We start from the raw sequence: 16,790 nt of genomic DNA, 5'->3' as shown, positions 1-16,790 counted from the left end.
GGGGTGGGACAGGGACACACCAGGTGACACCAGGACTCCCTGACCCCCTTGGCCTCCTTGTCCACAGGGCAATGACATCACACTGGTGGCCTACCAGCCTGACCTGCCCCCACGGACCCCCCAAGCCTTTGAGATCATTTTTCGGGAGGTAGGAGGTGGTGGGCAGCTTTTGTCCCTGACGTCCCCTTTTCTCACAGTGTGTTCCCCACTAACCCCCGTGTTCCCACAGCAATACTGGCAGCGGCCAGACGGGCAGCCAGCGACACGGGAGCACCTGCTTATGGCACTGGCCGACCTGGATGAGATCCTCATCCGAGCCACCTACTCCACGAGCACAGCTGTGGCTGCCATCGCCGACGTGGCCATGGACGTGGCTGTGCCCCCTCAGCCCGGCTTGCCCCCAGCCCCCGAGGTGGAGGAATGTCGCTGTCCCCCTGGATACCACGGGCTGTCCTGCCAGGTGAGCCCAGCCCCTCCCAGTGTCACCCCATCACCTCCCTACCCTCCTCCCCCGTATCTCCTCGTCATCACCCCCCAGCATCCCACCATCAGGCTAGGGTCACCTTTCATCACCACCATCACTCCTTTCGTCATTGTCCCTGTCATCAACCCCAGCATCCCTCCACCACTCCCAGCATCCCCTGATCATTCCCAGTATCACCCTCCATCCCCCCATCACGCCTCCCAGCAGTTCATCATCCCTCCAGCATCCCCCGTCATCTCCCCCCATCACTCCTCATCATCATCCCTCCATCCTTTCATTCCCTATCAAACCCATCATCACCCCATCAGCCTCACCCCCGTCACCCCTCCATTCTCCCGTCTAGTATCTCTTCCTCATCACCTTCCATCACCCCCCCAGCACTCTCCCCTCACCCCTCCATCATAGTACCATCATCACTACCAGTAGTCATATCATTGCCCATCAGCCCCTAGCATCACCCCAGTATCCCCAGCATCCCATCATCCCCCATATCACACTCCATCATCACCCACCATGACCCTACACGAACCTCCCCATCATCCCTTGCATGACCCCTACATATTCCCACCCAGCATCACCCCCAGCACCCTCTGTCAAACCCCCAACACACCCATCATCATCCATCTGTCCCCCAGTCCCCTCCCTCATGTCCTCCCATCATCCCCAGGATCAACCCTATCACCCTCCATCAACCTCATCACCCCTTCAGGATTCCCCCAATATCACCCCATCACTCTTCATCACCCCCCAGCACCCCCATCATCACCCATCTGTTCCCAGACCGCCCATCACCTCAATATCACCCCCAGCACCCTCCATCACTCCTCCATCTCCCATCATCACCCATCACTTCTCCCATCACTTCTTCCCCCCAGCACTGTTCCAATCACCCTCATCACCCTCATCACTCTTTGTCACCCCCTGGCACTTCCATCACCCATCTGTCCCTCAAGCCCCCTCTTCAACCCTCCCCAGGCTATGGGGGATGCCAAGGCTGTCCCTTCCTGCAGGACTGTGCCCCGGGGTACACGCGCACCGGCGGGGGGCTGTACCTGGGGCACTGCGAGCTGTGTGAGTGCAACGGCCACTCCGAGAGCTGCCATCCCGAGAGCGGCGCCTGCTCCGTAAGGCCCCACATTCCGAACGGTTTGGAGGGGGGGCTGTGGTGTTACCCTAGCCGAGACACCCCCAATTTGTGCCCCCACTATCCCCCAGGGATGCTTGCACAACACGGCAGGGGACTTCTGTGACCAGTGTGCCCCTGGCTTCTACGGGGACGCCACCGCCGGGACCCCCGAGGACTGCCAGCCCTGCGCCTGTCCCCTCCCATACCCTGAAAACCAGTGGGTGCCTGCACTGGGGTGGGGGTGCTGGGCTGGGGGTGCCAGGGAAGGGACATGCCCTTAGCTTGCTCTGTCCCCCCAGGTTTTCCAGGACCTGTGAGAGCCTGGGAGGTGGTGGGTACCGCTGCACTGCCTGCGAGCCGGGCTACACTGGGCAGTACTGTGAGCGGTGAGTCTGCTGACACCCCAAAACCTGCCCCAACATCCCACCGCACAGGCTCACCCCTATATACTCCCCCCCCCAAACCCCATCCCAATATACCCCCACCGGAACCAACCCCAATGTACCATTTTGGCTCCAAAGACCCACCCCATGGGCTCACCCCAGTATATCCGCTCTGCTATACCTGCCCTGATGCGTTCACTGCCATATACCCACCCTAGAGCCCCACCCTGATTGAATCACCCTTATATACATATCCCCAAAACCCACCTCCATTGCCTCACCCCCACATACCCACTCCAGTGTACTGCTACTATACCCACCCATGAGCTCACCCCTATGAGCTCACTCCAATATATGCATCCTAAAGAACATCTATATACTCACTCCAATATGCTCACCTCAGTTTATGCACTCTGGTATACCCACCCTGATATACTCACCCCGATGGCCTACCCCTTATAGACCCACCTCAAAGCACTCCCCAGTATACCCACCCTAATACATCCACTGCAATATAACCACTGCAATGTTCCTCTGTTCCACCTACCCTGATGAACTCACTCTTATGAGCTCACCCCAGATTTTGCGTCCTAAAGTGCTGAGCCTGACATATGCACCTCAATACACAATGCACCTACCCTGATGGTGTCACCCCAGTAGAGACACCCCAAAGTGCCCACCCTTGTACCTGCCTTGATACAGTCACCACCCCACTATACTCATCCTGATGTACTTCCAGTGATGTGCTCACCTCAATATACCCACCCTATGTACTCCAATATACACACCCATATACACCCCAATATACCCACCCCAGCCCACCCACCCCAACATCCTTTGTCCCATTTGCACCCCACTGTGCTCCCACAAACCCAGTGCCCCCGTTGTTCCCCACAGGTGCGCCCCGGGTTACACGGGTGACCCCACGGTGCGGGGGCAGAGCTGTGTCCCCACGGGGCCCCCGCCTGCGCTGGCCGTGCGCGTGCACCCCCTGCGCACCGTGGTGCCACAAGGCAGCGCCATCACCCTGCGCTGCCACGCCACCGGGGACCCCCCACTCTACTACCACTGGGTGCGAGAGGATGGTCGGCCCCTCCCAGAGGGTGCCCAGAGTCGCCGACAAGGTACTGGGTGGCTCCAGGCGGGGACATCGGGGCGTCCCCAAGGTGTGGGGTGTCACCTGCATCACCCCCCAGGTGAGGAGCTGCACTTCCCCAGCATCCAGCTCTCTGAAGCCGGCGTCTACGTCTGCTCCTGCCGCAACCTCCGGCACAGCAACGCCAGCCGCGCCGAGGTCATTGTCACCGGTAGGTCATTGTCACTGAGCGGGGGGCACATGCACGACGGAGAGGGGCAGAAACAAGGCTCACCTCTCTGTGTGGCGCAGAGACCCCCGACAAGCCCATCACCGTCACCGTGGAGGAGAAGCGGGTGCAGCGAGTGCAGCCCGGCGCCGATGTCACCTTCGTCTGCACAGCCAAGAGCAAGGTGAGGGGAAGGGGGCGCAGCATGGCAGGGCTGCTGCAGGGCACCCCTGGCTGTGTGCAGGGACATTCAGGGTGTGGAGATAGTCTTGGATACACAGCTGGTCCTACAGAGAAAAGGGACGCCCAAGGATGTACTCATGGGGACTCCAGGGCTCAGGAGCAGCTGTGCCCATATGGACCACCCAAGCCCCCTTGGGTCCTTACACAGCTCTATGGGACATCCCTGGTGCCCACCTCTCCCCCCGTGGGTGTACAGCCAGGCACGTGCCGCCCCCCCATGTGCCCATCCCGGTGGCCTCAGGCCTCCCCACCTCTGTTTCCCCCAGTCTCCCGCCTACACCCTGGTGTGGACACGGCAGAACCACGGGACACTGCCGGCAGGCGCCGTGGACTTCAATGGGATCCTGACGCTGCGCAGCGTGCGGCCCCAGGATGCCGGAGTCTACGTCTGCACTGGCTCCAACATGCTGGACATGGACCAGGGCACCGCCACGCTCTACGTCCAGGGTGAGCCCTGACACTGTGGCTCACCCCATGGAGATGGGGTGATAGGCAACACCAGAGTGATGGGCATATTGACTGCCCAGACACCGGGGTGATGGGCAGACGCAGTGCCAAGACACCAGTGTGGTGGTCGCACTTGGCCCCCAGATGCTGGGTTTGATGGACATGCTTGCTGTTTGGATGTCGATGCCTAGATGCCAGGGTCGTGGACACATTCAATGCCTGGATACCAGGGTGATGGGTTTGCTTGGTGCCCAGTCCTTCAGGTGATGGGCACACTTAGCACCCTGGCTCTGTGGTGACAGTGCCCAGATGCTGGGGTGATGGGCACATTGAATGCCCAGACACTGGAGTGGTGGGCACACTTGTGGCCCAGACACTGGGGCAGTGGGCAGGTTGGGTGCCTAGATGCCAAGGTAGCAGGTAGGTTTGGTGTCTGCACACCAAGGTGGTGGGCAGGTTTGATGTCTGGACTTCAGGGTGATGGGCACACTCCCCTGAGATCCACCCCCTCCTGCAGCTGCCTCGAAGACTCAAATGTTCTATGGACCCGTTGAGTTCATGGAAGGGCACAGACCAGGTAAGTCACCAGAGGAGGGTTCCTGGGGATCCTCACGCTCCCTCCACCCACTGCATGCTGGGACTACACGTGCACCCCGCTGCCGGCTGTGCCACGCCACCCCGCTTCCCACCACCCCACTGCCTGGGGACAGCACCGGGGGGGGCCTGGCGAGCCCTAAGCACCCCCCCGGGTCTCACCGCAGCCGGCACCGCCAGCGCCCCCACCGCCACCGTGGAGCCGGTGCAGCTGAGCGTGGCACCGGGGCAGCCGGCAGAGTTCCGCTGCGTGGTCACCGGCAGCCCCCAGCCCACCCTTGAGTGGCTCGGTAGGTGCCCACTGGGGACAGAGGGACACTGGGACCGGGCGGGGGGACACACAGAGAGCAGGGGTGATGGCAGGCTGTGTCCCTGCAGGTGCGCTGCCACCGCAGGCTGTGGTTCAGGGCGGGACGCTGCGTTTTGGCGCTGTCGAGCCTGCCAACGAAGGGCACTATGAGTGCCGGGCACGGAGCAGCGCCGGGCAGCACACGGCACGTGCCTTCCTCCGTGTGCAAGGTGAGCAGCGTCACCATCACCCCTGTCGCCCCACTTTCCCTTTCATCCCATCCCCATCATCTCTATTGTCTCCGTCACCCCATTGTCCCCATCATCCCATCACCACTGTCACATCACCCCTATTGTCCCCATTGTCTCTGTCACCCCTCTTGCTCCCATCATCATCCATCATCTCTGTCACTCCCTGTCATCCCCATTGTCCATCTCCATTATCTCCATGGTCTGCATCATCCCTGTCATCCTCATCATCCCTGTCACCTTCCACTGTCCATCCCCACCATCCCATCATCTCATCATCTCCTTTGTTCCCATTATCCCATCATAACCACCATTGTCTGTCACCTCCCATTCACACCCTTCATTGTCCGCACCATCCCTGTCACTCTCATTGTCTCCCCCTTCATGGCCCCTTGTCCTCTCATCTCCATCATTCCATCATCCCTCATCATTCCATTTTTCCCATCACCCTTATCATCTTCATCATCTGCATCATCTCCATCATCTCTTGTCTACCCCATTGTTCCCATTGCTCCTATTGTCCCCATTGCCTCCAACACCCCCATCACTCCCATCATCACTGTCATCCTCATCATTCCATTGTTCCTATCACCCTTATCGTCCTCATCATCTCCATCATCTCCATCACTCTCATTGGCCCCCATTGCCTCCATCACCTCCATCATCCCACAGTGCCCTTCACCCTCATCGTCTGCATCACTCATGTCACCCCCATTGTCCCCACCCTGCCACTGCCCCCAGCACCGCCCTGATCTCCCTCCCCACAGGCGCAGGCACCCCACAGGTGCAGGTGAGTCCAGAGCGGACAGAGGTACAGGAGGGCTCCACAGTGCGGCTCTACTGCCGGGTCTCGGGGTCCCCCACTTCCACCATCACCTGGGAGAAACAAGGGGACACTCTGCCACCGCAGGTGAGTGGGGTGCTGCCACCTGTGGGTGCTCCAGGGGGTGTGCGTGCACCACAGGTGCCACTGACACCCACCCTCGTGCCACAGTCTCGTGCTGAGCATGGTGATATTGCCACACTTGTCATCCCTGCTGTGACGGCGGCTGATGGTGGCATCTACCTCTGCGTGGGCACCAGTGCCGCTGGCACGGCCCGTGCTGCTATCGAGGTCGCCGTGGTGCCAGGTGAGGAGAGTGGGGGACACCAATGGTGTTTGGGGATGGTTTTGGGGGGCTACAACCCACCCATGTTGCCCGTTTTGCTCCACACAGGGGTGGCGCCGCCTGTCCGCATCGAGTCCTCGTCCCCATCCGTCACCGAGGGACAGACCCTGGACCTGGACTGTGTGGTGGCAGGACCCAGCTCTGCCACCGTGACATGGTACAAGCGTGGGGGCTCCCTGCCCGCTGGCCACCAGGTAGGGCATAGCAGGGTGGGCAGCACCCGAAACACTGCCCTGTCCCCTGCTGTGTGACACCAAAGCATGTTCCCAACTGCAGGTTTCAGGGTCCCGGCTCCGTGTCCCCCATGTCACAGCAGCTGATTCAGGGGAGTATGTGTGCCGGGCAAGCTTGGGGACCACTGTCCGGGAGGCATCTGTCATTGTCACCGTCGTGGCAGCATCAGGCTCATCCTATGGTGAGGCTGGGCTCAGCAGCACTGGAGGGAACAAGCTGGTTCCCATCAGACGGTCACAGCTCTGTCCTCCCCTGCAGGACCACCAGCTTCAGGTGTCCCTGTCCGTATCGAGGCGTCCTCATCCACCGTGGCCGAGGGACAGACCCTGGACCTCAACTGCATTGTGGCTGGGCAGGGACAGGCCACTGTCACCTGGTACAAGCGCGGAGGGTCCCTCCCAGCAAAGCACCAGGTGGGGGACACACAGGGTGATGATGCAAAGGGTGGCTGGGGTTGATGCACAGCCCTGTGCAAGCCCAGGTGGCTCTGGTGACCTTTGCATCCCCTCTCCACAGGTGTCCGGCTCCCGGCTGCGGCTGCTTCAGGTGACAGCAGCCGACTCGGGCGAGTATGTGTGCCGGGTGACCAGCGGGGCCACTGCCAAGGAGAGCGCAGTCATGGTGACAATCCAGCCCAGCAATGCTGGTGCCTACTGTGAGTGGAGACAGGGGGTGGCAGAGCCACTGGGGGGTCCTCACGTGTCACAGCACTGAGCCATGGCTCAGGTGCCCATACTGGTGAGGTCCTGCTGTGGTCGCTGGTGTCACCCTCTGTCTTGGTCCCCAGCCCCCGGCAACACGACTCCCCTGCGCATCGACTCTCCATCCTCGGCCGTGGTCGAAGGACAGACCCTGGACCTCAACTGTGTCATTGCCAGCCCTGCGCAGGCCACTGTCACCTGGTACAAGCGCGGGGGAGCCCTCCCAGCCAAGCACCAGGTAGGAGACATGGAGTGGGGATGTCACCAAAGGGGGTGGATGTGGTTGACCAACAGCTCTGAGCAAGCCTAGGTGGCCCCTACAAGTCCTGCTGGTCCATGCAAGGCCAACTGTCCCTGGGCAAGCAGATGGTCCCATGGAAGCCCAGGTGACTCCATACAAAACCAGGAAACCCCATGCCAGCCCTGGTGGCCCATAAAAGGTTGGATGACCATGGGAGCCCATGTAGCTCATGCAAGTCCAAGTAGCCCATGAAAGGTCAGGTGTCCCCATTCAAGCCCTGATGGTCCCATTCAAGTCTATGTGGCCCCATGGAAGCCCAAATGTCCCCAGTAGTTCCCATGTCCACTCCCCACAGGTATCTGGCTCCCGGCTGCGGCTACTGCACGTGACAGCAGCTGACTCGGGCGAGTACGTGTGCCGGGTGACCAGCGGGGCCACCACCAAGGAAACCTCCATCACAGTGGCCATCCAACCCAGCAGTGCTGGTACCTATTGTGAGTGGGAACAGGGGACGCGGGAGGTTATCCATGGCGGGGTGGCACTGCTCCCAGTGTCCTGGGAGGGTCACACACATGGTGGTGGTCACAGTCTCTAACCCATTTTGGTCCCCAGCCCCAGGCAGCACGACCACGCTGCGCATCGAGTCCTCGTCCCTGTCATCCCCTGTGACTGAGGGACAGACCCTGGACCTCAACTGTGTCATTGCCAGCCCTGCACAGGCCACTGTCACCTGGTATAGACGTGGGGGGACCCTCCCAGCCAAGCACCAGGTAGGGGCCATGGAGTGGGGATGTCACCAAGTGGGGAGGATAGGGATGACATACAACTCTGGGCAAGACCAGGTGGCCCATCCAAGTCCTGGGGACCCCATGCAAATCCTGATGACCCCATGCAAGGTTGGCTGGTCCTGGGCAGGTTCAGGTGGCCCCATGACTATGGAAACCTGAGTGGCCCCATGGAAGACCAAGTGACCCCAAGAAAACCCAAATGACCCCATATAAGCCCAGGTGGCTCATGCAAGCCCAAAGTGGCCCTGTGTAAGCTCAAGTGGCTTAGTGCAATCCCAGATGACCCCTTGCCAGAGCTGGTGGCCCCTGTGACCCGTGTCCCTTCCCCACAGGTGTCCGGCTCCCGGCTGCGGCTGCTGCAGGTGACAGCGGCTGACTCGGGCGAGTACGTGTGCCGGGTGACCAGCGGGGCCACCACCAAGGAAACTTCCATCATGGTGGCCATCCAGCCCAGCAGTGCCAGCACCTACCGTGAGTGGGGACAGGAGGAGGTGACTGAGGATGGGGAGACAGTGCTGCAATCCTTGGGGTGACCCTCCTGTCTCTGTCTCCAGCCGTTGGTGTCACCCCCCCAGTGCGCATCGAGTCCTCGTCCTCCTCTGTGGCCGAGGGACAGACCCTGGACCTCAACTGCATTGTGGCTGGGCAGGGACAGGCCACTGTCACCTGGTACAAGCGTGGGGAGTCCCTCCCAGCAAAGCACCAGGTGGGGGACACTGACGAGCGTCTTGGGGTGGAAAAGGGATTTTTGGTGGTGTTGAGGGGTTTATGTCCTCATTCTCATGTGTGTCACCCCTCCAGGTGTCAGGCACCCGCCTGCGCATCCCCCAGGTGACAGCAGCCGATTCAGGGGAGTACGTGTGCCGGGTGACATCAGGCAGTGCCACACATGAGACATCCCTCATCGTCACCATCCAGACTGGGGCAGGCTCCTCTTACGGTACTGGGACGGGTGAGAGGTGACATAAGGATGTGGTGAGGACACAATGGTGACCCTATGGACCCTATTGCCGCCCCCAGCTGTTGGTGTCACGCCACCAGTGAGGATTGAGACCTCTTCTGCTGCTGTTACCGAGGGACAGACGCTGGACCTCAACTGCATGGTGGCAGGACAGGGTCATCCCCATGTCACCTGGTACCGGCGTGGAGGGGCTCTGCCACCAAACAGCCAGGTGGGACGTGGGGTAGGTGGCTTTGCTCTACAGGCCACAACCCTGCATCAGGTATTGATGTGTCCTCAACTTGTCACATCCCCAGGTGTCGGGGACCCGCCTGCGTCTTGCCCAGGTGGCAGTGGCCGATTCAGGGGAGTACGTGTGCCGGGTGACCCTGGGGACTGTCACCCAGGAGGCATCTGTCATTGTCACTGTGCCCAGCAGTGCCGACACCTATTACAGTGAGTGTGAGAGACGGCAGCACTTGGGGACAGTCAGATGCCACCTTGGTGATAAATGTTCCCTTTACCTGTCCTCCTCCAGCCTCTGGCATCTCCCAGCCCCTCCGCATCGAATCCTTGTCCTCGGCCATCGCCGAAGGACAGACCCTGGACCTCAACTGCGTGGTGGCAGGGTCCGGCCCCACCACCGTGATGTGGTACAAGCGTGGTGGTTCCCTGCCTGTTGGCCACCAGGTAGGGGACAGGGGAGAGTCACTCTGAATTTGTCCCATCCCTTGCTCTACAGTGCTGACTTGTCTGCTAATTGTTCCCTCCAGGTGTCGGGCACCCGCCTGCGCATCCCCCAGGTGGCAGCAGCTGATTCAGGGGAGTACGTGTGCCGGGTGACATCAGGCGGCATCACGCAGGAGACATCCCTCATCGTCACCATCGATGATGGAGACAATCCATCCCACTGTGAGTGCCACCCTCCAGGGGACAGGTTCCTACTGGTGTCAGAGACCGCTGGGGCCATTCACCCATAACCCTGCCCATGCAGCTACCGGCATCAGTCCACCCATCCACATTGAGTCCTCAGCGTCCTCTGTCACCGAGGGACAGACTCTGGACCTGGACTGTGTGGTGGCTGGCCAGGGACAGGCCACCATCACCTGGTACAAGCGCGGTGGGACCCTCCCAGCCAAGCACCAGGTAGGTGGGGACACAGGTGAGGGATGGTGGTTGCTATGCATGGCTGGGTGATGCTACCACCTTCTGTTATGATGTCCCCAGATTTCAGGGTCCCGGCTGCGGCTGTCACAGCTCTCAGTGGCCGATTCAGGAGAGTACGTGTGCCGGGCTGACACAGGCAGCGTCTTCCGCGAGGCCATTGTCTCTGTCACTGTCACCTCCCATGACAGCTCCAGCTACCGTGAGTACCGTTACAGGGTGATGGAGGATGCTGAGGGGAGATGGGTGATGTAAGTGACCTCGTGACCTCTCTGTCCCTTTGTCCCCACAGGTCTGCAGAGCCCCATCATCTCCATCGACCCACACAGCATGGCGGTGGCACCAGGTGAAGATGCCACCTTCAAGTGCCGCATCCATGATGGCGCCCGGCCTGTAAACATCACTTGGCGGATGGGGCCTGGCCAACATCTCCAAGGTATGGTGGTCCCCAGGGTGGCCCTGGCATGGTCCCCAGGGTGGCTCTGGTGCTGATGGCTCCTCCTTGCCCAGACAATGTGAAGATCAGTGCCAACGGCTCAGTCATCTCTATCACTGATGCCCATGTGGGCAACCAGGGTGCCTACCACTGTGTGGCCTCTAACCGCTTCGGTGTCGCCAGCAGTGTCGTCAACCTCGTGGTGCAAGGTATGAGGTGGCCAGGGTGGCCCTGTCTCTGTCTCCTTGTGCTCCAGGTGTCCCCAGGGCACTGGTGTCCCCATCCCCATGTCCTCCATGTGCTCGAGGTGCCCTCAGGGTGGTCTCCCTGTCACCATGCTGGTATCCTCCATGTCATCCAGATACCACTGGAGTGATGGTGTTCCTATCCTCCCTGTCCCCATCTCCTTTACATGCTTCAGGTGCTCCTAGAGTGGTGGGGCCCATGTCCCCACGCTGCTGTCCTTCCAGGGGCCTCAGGAGTTGTGATGTCTCCATCCCCATGCAGATGTCCTTTATGGGCTTCAGATGCTCCTGAGATCCCCACACTTACGCTCCCATGTTGTGTCCCCATCCCCACACTCATGCTCATTTCCTCCCATGCTCCCAGTGCTCCCAGGGTGATGGGTGCCCTTATGGCCAGGCACCTTCCAGGTGCCCTTCATGGTGGTGTCCCAATCCCCACCCCAATGCCCTCCTCCTTCTCCAGGTGCCCCCACAGTGTCAGTGATGCCACCAGGCCCCGTGACAGTGAAGGAGGGTAAATCCCTGAGCCTGGAGTGCCTGGGCCGGGGTGAGCCACGGCCGCTGGTGCGTTGGAGCCGCCTGGGCTCCCGGCAGAAGGTGGAGCACCAGACGCTGCTGCACATGGACAGCCAAGCCATCCTGCAGGTGAGGGAGCACCATGGGGCACCATGGGACACCAAGGAGTGCCTGGTACTCATCCCCACCCTGTCGCCTCCAGCTCTCACCGGCCAAGCCAGAGCACGCCGGGACCTACGTGTGCACGGCTCACAGTGCCCTGGGCTCGGCGCAGGCACGGGTGGATGTCAGCGTGGAGTCAGCGCAGCGGCGCCCCGGGGCCCCCGAGGTCACTGCACCATCCACTGTCACTGTGGTGGCTGGGGACACCGCCACACTGCACTGCATGGCCAGAGGTATGGGGAGCCTGGAGGACAGTGGTGGAGAAGGGAGGTCCTGAGCAGTACCTGACACCACGGTGATGGACATGGTGTGGTCATAGGTGATCCAGTGCCCCAGATTGAGTGGTCCAAGTTGCGGGCACCCCTCCCCTGGCAGCACCGCGTGGTGAACGGCAGCCTGGTCATCCCTCGTGCTGCGCAGCAGGACTCAGGCCAGTACATCTGCAATGCCAGCAGCCCTGTTGGTTCCGCCGAAGTCTTCGTCACCCTCGATGTGGAGAGTAAGAAGGGGACAGCAGGGGGTTGGGATGGTCCTGGGTTCCTGCTTCCACCCCCTCTGTGGCCATCACCCATCTTTCCTCTGCATGTGGCCACCTTCATTGCCACTTTCACTCTTACATCTCGCCCTTCCTTGTGGGACCATCCTTGGTCCATCAGAGCACTCATCCTCCTCTTCTAAAGCTCCTCTCAAGCTCCATCACCAGCCCTCCCTGTGGATGTGTCCACCTGCTTGTCCCATCCCTGTGCATGTCACTCCACTTCTGCTCTCTCATCCATCCATCCATCTATTCATCATGGATCCATCTATGGCTCATCCATCCCAGCTCAAACCCATCTCTCTATCTCTGCTCATATCTCTCCTTCCATCTCTTCCTCATGGATCCATCCATCTTATTCATCCCAGCACACACCCATCTCTCTATCTCTTTAATATTCCTTTCTTTCTTGTGGATTCACCCATCACTCATCCATCACAGCTGATGTCCATCTCTCCATCTGTCTTTTCCTTGTGGATTCATTGATCCCAGCACACACCCATCTCCTTACTCTTCCATCCATTTTGTCCTTGTGAATTCACCCATCTCTCATCTGTCATAGCTCACATCCATCTCTCCATCTCCTCTCATGCCCCTCTGTCCATCCCTTCCTGGTGGACTCATCCATTGCTCACCCACTCCAGCTGACATTCCTCTCTGTTTGCTCTCACACCCCTCCATGCATCTCATCCTTGTGCACCTATCTCTAGTCCATCTGAGCATATGCCATCTCTCCATCTCCTCTCAACCTTTTCCATCCACCCCTTCCTAGTACATTCATCCATCATTCAGTCTTTCTAGCTCACATCCAACGCTACATTTCCTGACTCCTGCATCCGTCATCTTGTGCATCATCCATCCCAGCACACACCCAACTTGCCATCTCTTCTCAAACTCCCCATCCATCCATCCATCCATCCATCCATCCATCCATCCATCCATCCATTCCTTCCTTCCTGGTGGATTCATCCATCACTCCTGGCCATGTCAGCCATTCATATCTCCATCTCCTCTCACACTCCTCTATCCACCCCTTCTCCATCCTCCTTCGCCCATCTCCATCACCCCCTACATCCATCACGAACACCCTCCTTACCTGCTGATCCGTTCCTGGCCCTGTCATGGCTGACAGCTCCACCCATCCTACAGCACCTCCATATGCCACCATCCTCCCGGAGGACACGGCAGTGCGGGCAGGTGACGCGTTGCAGGTGCAGTGCCTGGCCCACGGCACCCCCCCGCTGCACTACACCTGGGACAAGGTGAACGGCAGCCTCTCGGCGCGCGTGGCCCACCGCGCCGGCCTCCTCCGCCTCAGCCCTGCAGCCCCTGCCGACACCGGCACTTATCGCTGCCTCGTCACCAACCGCGTTGGCAGCGCCGAGGCCTTCGCCCGTGTGGCTGTTCATGGTGAGCCCATCCCTGGCACCCATTGGTACTCCACATTGGGTGGTGGCAGTGCTGCTGGGTGCACTCAGAGCTCTGCATCCTGCCCAGGCAGTCCCGGTGCTGATGGGTACCTCTGGGGCTCCACACCCCACCTGGGTGGTGCCATTGTGTGTCTGCATCCCACCCAGGTTATCCTGGTGTTGCTGGGTACCACCGGGGCTTTGCATCCCACAGGGATGATGCAAGTGCCGCTAGGTACCACTGGGGCTCTGCATCCCTTCCAGGTGATGCTGGTGAAGGTGGGGACATTGCTGATGGTCCCTTGGTGGTACGGGTGACACCAGGGAGCCTCGTCAAGGGGGTGGGTGGCACTGCCGAATTCGCCTGCTCTGTCTCCGGGGACCCCCGTGCCCGTGTGGAGTGGCTGAAGGAAGGTGGGGAGCTGCCCCCCACCCACAGCGTGCGGGACGGGGTGCTGCGGTAAGGAACACGGGACAGGGAAGTGGGACCCCCACGCTGGTCCCCCGTGGAGTCCCTCACCCTGACCTGTCCCTGCAGGATGCCGGAGCTGGTGTCGGGGGCGCAGGGCATGTACGTGTGCCGGGCCAGTGCCCCGGGCAGGCAGGCAGAGGACAGGGCCACCCTCACTGTCCAGGGTAGGAGCATCACCCTGCCACCAGGGGGCATGTCCACCCCCTGACCTGTCCCCCACCACCAAGGGCACCCTGGGACCCCCATGTCCCCCCACTGAGGGGCACCCCAGCACTTTCCATTTCCCTAACACACACAGGCACCCTGGTACCCCCCCAATGCCCATGGTGACCCAGATCTCTCCTCAAGCCTGCAGGCACCCCAATACCCCCAGCCCTCCCCCATGACTGTAGACATCCTGATACAATCTGTCTCCGCACCCACCCCAGTGGCCCCTATCTCTTCCCACACCCATGACCACCCTGGTACCCTCCATGTCTCCCCATGCTCCCAACATGTCTGACCTCTCCCCACTCCCAGAGCCACCCCAATTGTCCCACATGCCCTAAGGAACCCTGTTTCTCCCTATCTCCCACTCCGTTGCCAGACCATGATACTTTCCTGTGCCAGGGGTTCACCCCAAACCCCCACTGTCCTCCAAGCTCTCCCCAGGGCCCTGATCAACATCCGGACTGCGGTGCAGACGGTGCTGGCAGGGACAACAGTGGAGCTGGAGTGCCTAGGCTTGGGGGAACCTCGTCCCCACGTCACCTGGAGCAAAGTGGGGGGCCGCATCCGCCCCGGAGTGCTGGTCCGTGCTGGCACCCTCACCATCGAGCAGGTGGAGCGGGCAGATGCCGGGCAGTACCGCTGCACTGCCACCAACCCTGTGGGAACTGTCCAGTCCCACGTCATCCTCCACGTGCAAGGTGAGCACAGGAACACAGAGGTGGGGACGCACACCGTGTTACTACAGGGTGGTGACACTTCCGTGCGTCCCCAGCTGCTCCTCAAATCGCCGGGCAGCCCGAGGTGAAGGAGGTGTCTCTCGGATCAGCAGCTGTTTTGCCATGCTTGGCATCTGGCTTCCCAGTGCCAGAGATCACCTGGAGCAAGGTGCGATGGAAGGGTGGAGGGTGGGAGTGGCAGGGGTTTTGGGGGCTGCTTGTGGGTGCTGACCTCCCTCTGTTGTGCCACAGCTGGAGGGGGAGCTGCCAGTGGGTGCCAGGGTGCAGGGGAACGTGCTGACACTGCCGGCCGTGCGCCCCGAGGATGCTGGTGTCTACACCTGTGTGGCTGCCAACCACCGTGGCCAGCAGACAGCTTACTATGTGCTGAAGGTCCAAGGTGAGGACAGACAGAGGGACAGATGGATGGATGGGAGTGGGGATGATGTGCCCTGCCCCTCCTTACCCCCCCCATTCCTGCAGAGCACGTGGTCCCCTACTTTGGGCAGTCGCCCCGCTCCTTCCTCCCCCTGCCCACCATCAAGGACGCCTACAAGAGGTTTGAGATCCTCATCACCTTCCGACCTGATGCTGCCGATGGTGAGTCCATGTACCCCATGTGTCCTCTGTATCCCCCTTCATGTCCCCTTCCATCGTTTCCCCCTCCCCTGCCTTCATGCTCCACTTGCCCTCCTTTATCTCCCATTCTCTCTTTATCTGAGAGCCTTCAGTTTATGGAGGGTTTCTCCTCCATTCTGGGAGGATTTTAGGGTCCCCTAGGACATGTCCCCCACCTCAGGATGGGGACTGTCCCATCTGATTCCCTGCCACCCCTCAGGACTTCTCCTCTATAATGGGCAGCGGAAAAACAGCGGTGCTGACTTCATCTCCTTCGGGTTAGTGGGTGGACGCCCCGAATTTAGGTGAGACTTATGAGTGGGTGCTATTGGAGAGGTGGGAGATGGATGCCAGCACCCACCCACACACCTTGTACCCCCAAAAAATCAGGTTTGATGCTGGTTCGGGCATGGCTACCATCCGTCACCCCACAGCACTGCGACTGGGCGAGTACCACACCGTGCGGCTGCTCCGCAACCTCACCTGGGGCTCACTGGGCCTGGACGGGCACCCTGCTGTGAACGGCACCTCCCAGGTATCAGTTTGGGAGTGCGGTGTTGGGTGGGCGTCAGGGTGCTGGAGGTGGTGCCCACCCTCTTGTGCCTGCAGGGGAAGTTCCAAGGGCTGGATCTGAACGAGGAGCTGTACCTGGGGGGGTACCCTGACATTGGCGCTGTGGCAAAGACGGGGCTCAGCCGGGGTTTCATGGGTGAGTGAGGGGTTTAGGAGGGCACCAGGGTGAGGGGATGCTGGGCATCATGTGACTTCTGCCCATCTCCACCACCCCACAGGCTGTGTGCGCCAGCTCCGCATCCAAGGGGAAGAGGTGGCCTTTGGGGACATGGACCTGCAGGCACACGGTGTCACCAGTTGTCCCACCTGCCACGACCGGCCGTGCCAGGTGAGGATGGAGGGGAGGACGTGATGCTCTCCCATCCCTGCCCACTGCTGACACCCATGTTGCCCCTCACCCAGAACGGTGGTGTGTGCCAGGATGATGAGAGTGGCACCTACGTCTGCCGATGTCCCCACGGCTTCACTGGCAGTAACTGCGAGTACTCGCAGGCTTTGCACTGTCATCCAGGTAGGTGACACCACTCCCTCCATGGGGACGTC

General features: G+C 60.6%; 1 protein-coding gene across 1 annotated transcript in view; it reads left to right on the top strand.

The window, feature by feature from the left end:
- The window catches only part of HSPG2 (heparan sulfate proteoglycan 2), a 39,733-nt gene that overhangs the window by 18,247 nt on the left and 4,696 nt on the right, over window positions 1-16,790 (top strand). Inside the window, exons 35-81 of the mRNA XM_014888373.2 lie at window positions 68-148; window positions 230-460; window positions 1,495-1,608; window positions 1,700-1,827; window positions 1,910-1,996; window positions 2,891-3,117; window positions 3,190-3,300; window positions 3,381-3,481; window positions 3,807-3,987; window positions 4,505-4,564; window positions 4,749-4,871; window positions 4,960-5,100; window positions 5,886-6,028; window positions 6,113-6,248; window positions 6,336-6,481; window positions 6,564-6,702; window positions 6,780-6,934; window positions 7,038-7,176; window positions 7,309-7,460; window positions 7,819-7,957; window positions 8,076-8,233; window positions 8,584-8,722; window positions 8,806-8,957; window positions 9,053-9,191; window positions 9,272-9,423; window positions 9,509-9,647; window positions 9,730-9,881; window positions 9,965-10,103; window positions 10,186-10,337; window positions 10,419-10,557; window positions 10,648-10,791; window positions 10,866-11,000; window positions 11,500-11,681; window positions 11,755-11,947; window positions 12,034-12,213; window positions 13,399-13,659; window positions 13,923-14,118; window positions 14,197-14,294; window positions 14,772-15,038; window positions 15,113-15,225; window positions 15,309-15,456; window positions 15,540-15,656; window positions 15,895-15,979; window positions 16,065-16,209; window positions 16,284-16,383; window positions 16,466-16,575; window positions 16,650-16,758. Of these exons, the coding sequence (XP_014743859.1) occupies window positions 68-148; window positions 230-460; window positions 1,495-1,608; window positions 1,700-1,827; window positions 1,910-1,996; window positions 2,891-3,117; window positions 3,190-3,300; window positions 3,381-3,481; window positions 3,807-3,987; window positions 4,505-4,564; window positions 4,749-4,871; window positions 4,960-5,100; window positions 5,886-6,028; window positions 6,113-6,248; window positions 6,336-6,481; window positions 6,564-6,702; window positions 6,780-6,934; window positions 7,038-7,176; window positions 7,309-7,460; window positions 7,819-7,957; window positions 8,076-8,233; window positions 8,584-8,722; window positions 8,806-8,957; window positions 9,053-9,191; window positions 9,272-9,423; window positions 9,509-9,647; window positions 9,730-9,881; window positions 9,965-10,103; window positions 10,186-10,337; window positions 10,419-10,557; window positions 10,648-10,791; window positions 10,866-11,000; window positions 11,500-11,681; window positions 11,755-11,947; window positions 12,034-12,213; window positions 13,399-13,659; window positions 13,923-14,118; window positions 14,197-14,294; window positions 14,772-15,038; window positions 15,113-15,225; window positions 15,309-15,456; window positions 15,540-15,656; window positions 15,895-15,979; window positions 16,065-16,209; window positions 16,284-16,383; window positions 16,466-16,575; window positions 16,650-16,758 (6,778 nt within the window). The remainder of the gene's footprint in view (window positions 1-67; window positions 149-229; window positions 461-1,494; window positions 1,609-1,699; window positions 1,828-1,909; window positions 1,997-2,890; window positions 3,118-3,189; window positions 3,301-3,380; window positions 3,482-3,806; window positions 3,988-4,504; window positions 4,565-4,748; window positions 4,872-4,959; window positions 5,101-5,885; window positions 6,029-6,112; window positions 6,249-6,335; window positions 6,482-6,563; window positions 6,703-6,779; window positions 6,935-7,037; window positions 7,177-7,308; window positions 7,461-7,818; window positions 7,958-8,075; window positions 8,234-8,583; window positions 8,723-8,805; window positions 8,958-9,052; window positions 9,192-9,271; window positions 9,424-9,508; window positions 9,648-9,729; window positions 9,882-9,964; window positions 10,104-10,185; window positions 10,338-10,418; window positions 10,558-10,647; window positions 10,792-10,865; window positions 11,001-11,499; window positions 11,682-11,754; window positions 11,948-12,033; window positions 12,214-13,398; window positions 13,660-13,922; window positions 14,119-14,196; window positions 14,295-14,771; window positions 15,039-15,112; window positions 15,226-15,308; window positions 15,457-15,539; window positions 15,657-15,894; window positions 15,980-16,064; window positions 16,210-16,283; window positions 16,384-16,465; window positions 16,576-16,649; window positions 16,759-16,790) is intronic.

Source organism: Sturnus vulgaris, chromosome 25 (genome assembly GCF_052056855.1).
Source record: "Sturnus vulgaris isolate bStuVul1 chromosome 25, bStuVul1.hap1, whole genome shotgun sequence".
NCBI lineage: Eukaryota > Metazoa > Chordata > Aves > Passeriformes > Sturnidae > Sturnus > Sturnus vulgaris.
The sequence above is the reverse complement of the archived record's forward strand: the minus strand, read 5'-3'. Positions and strand labels throughout refer to the sequence as shown.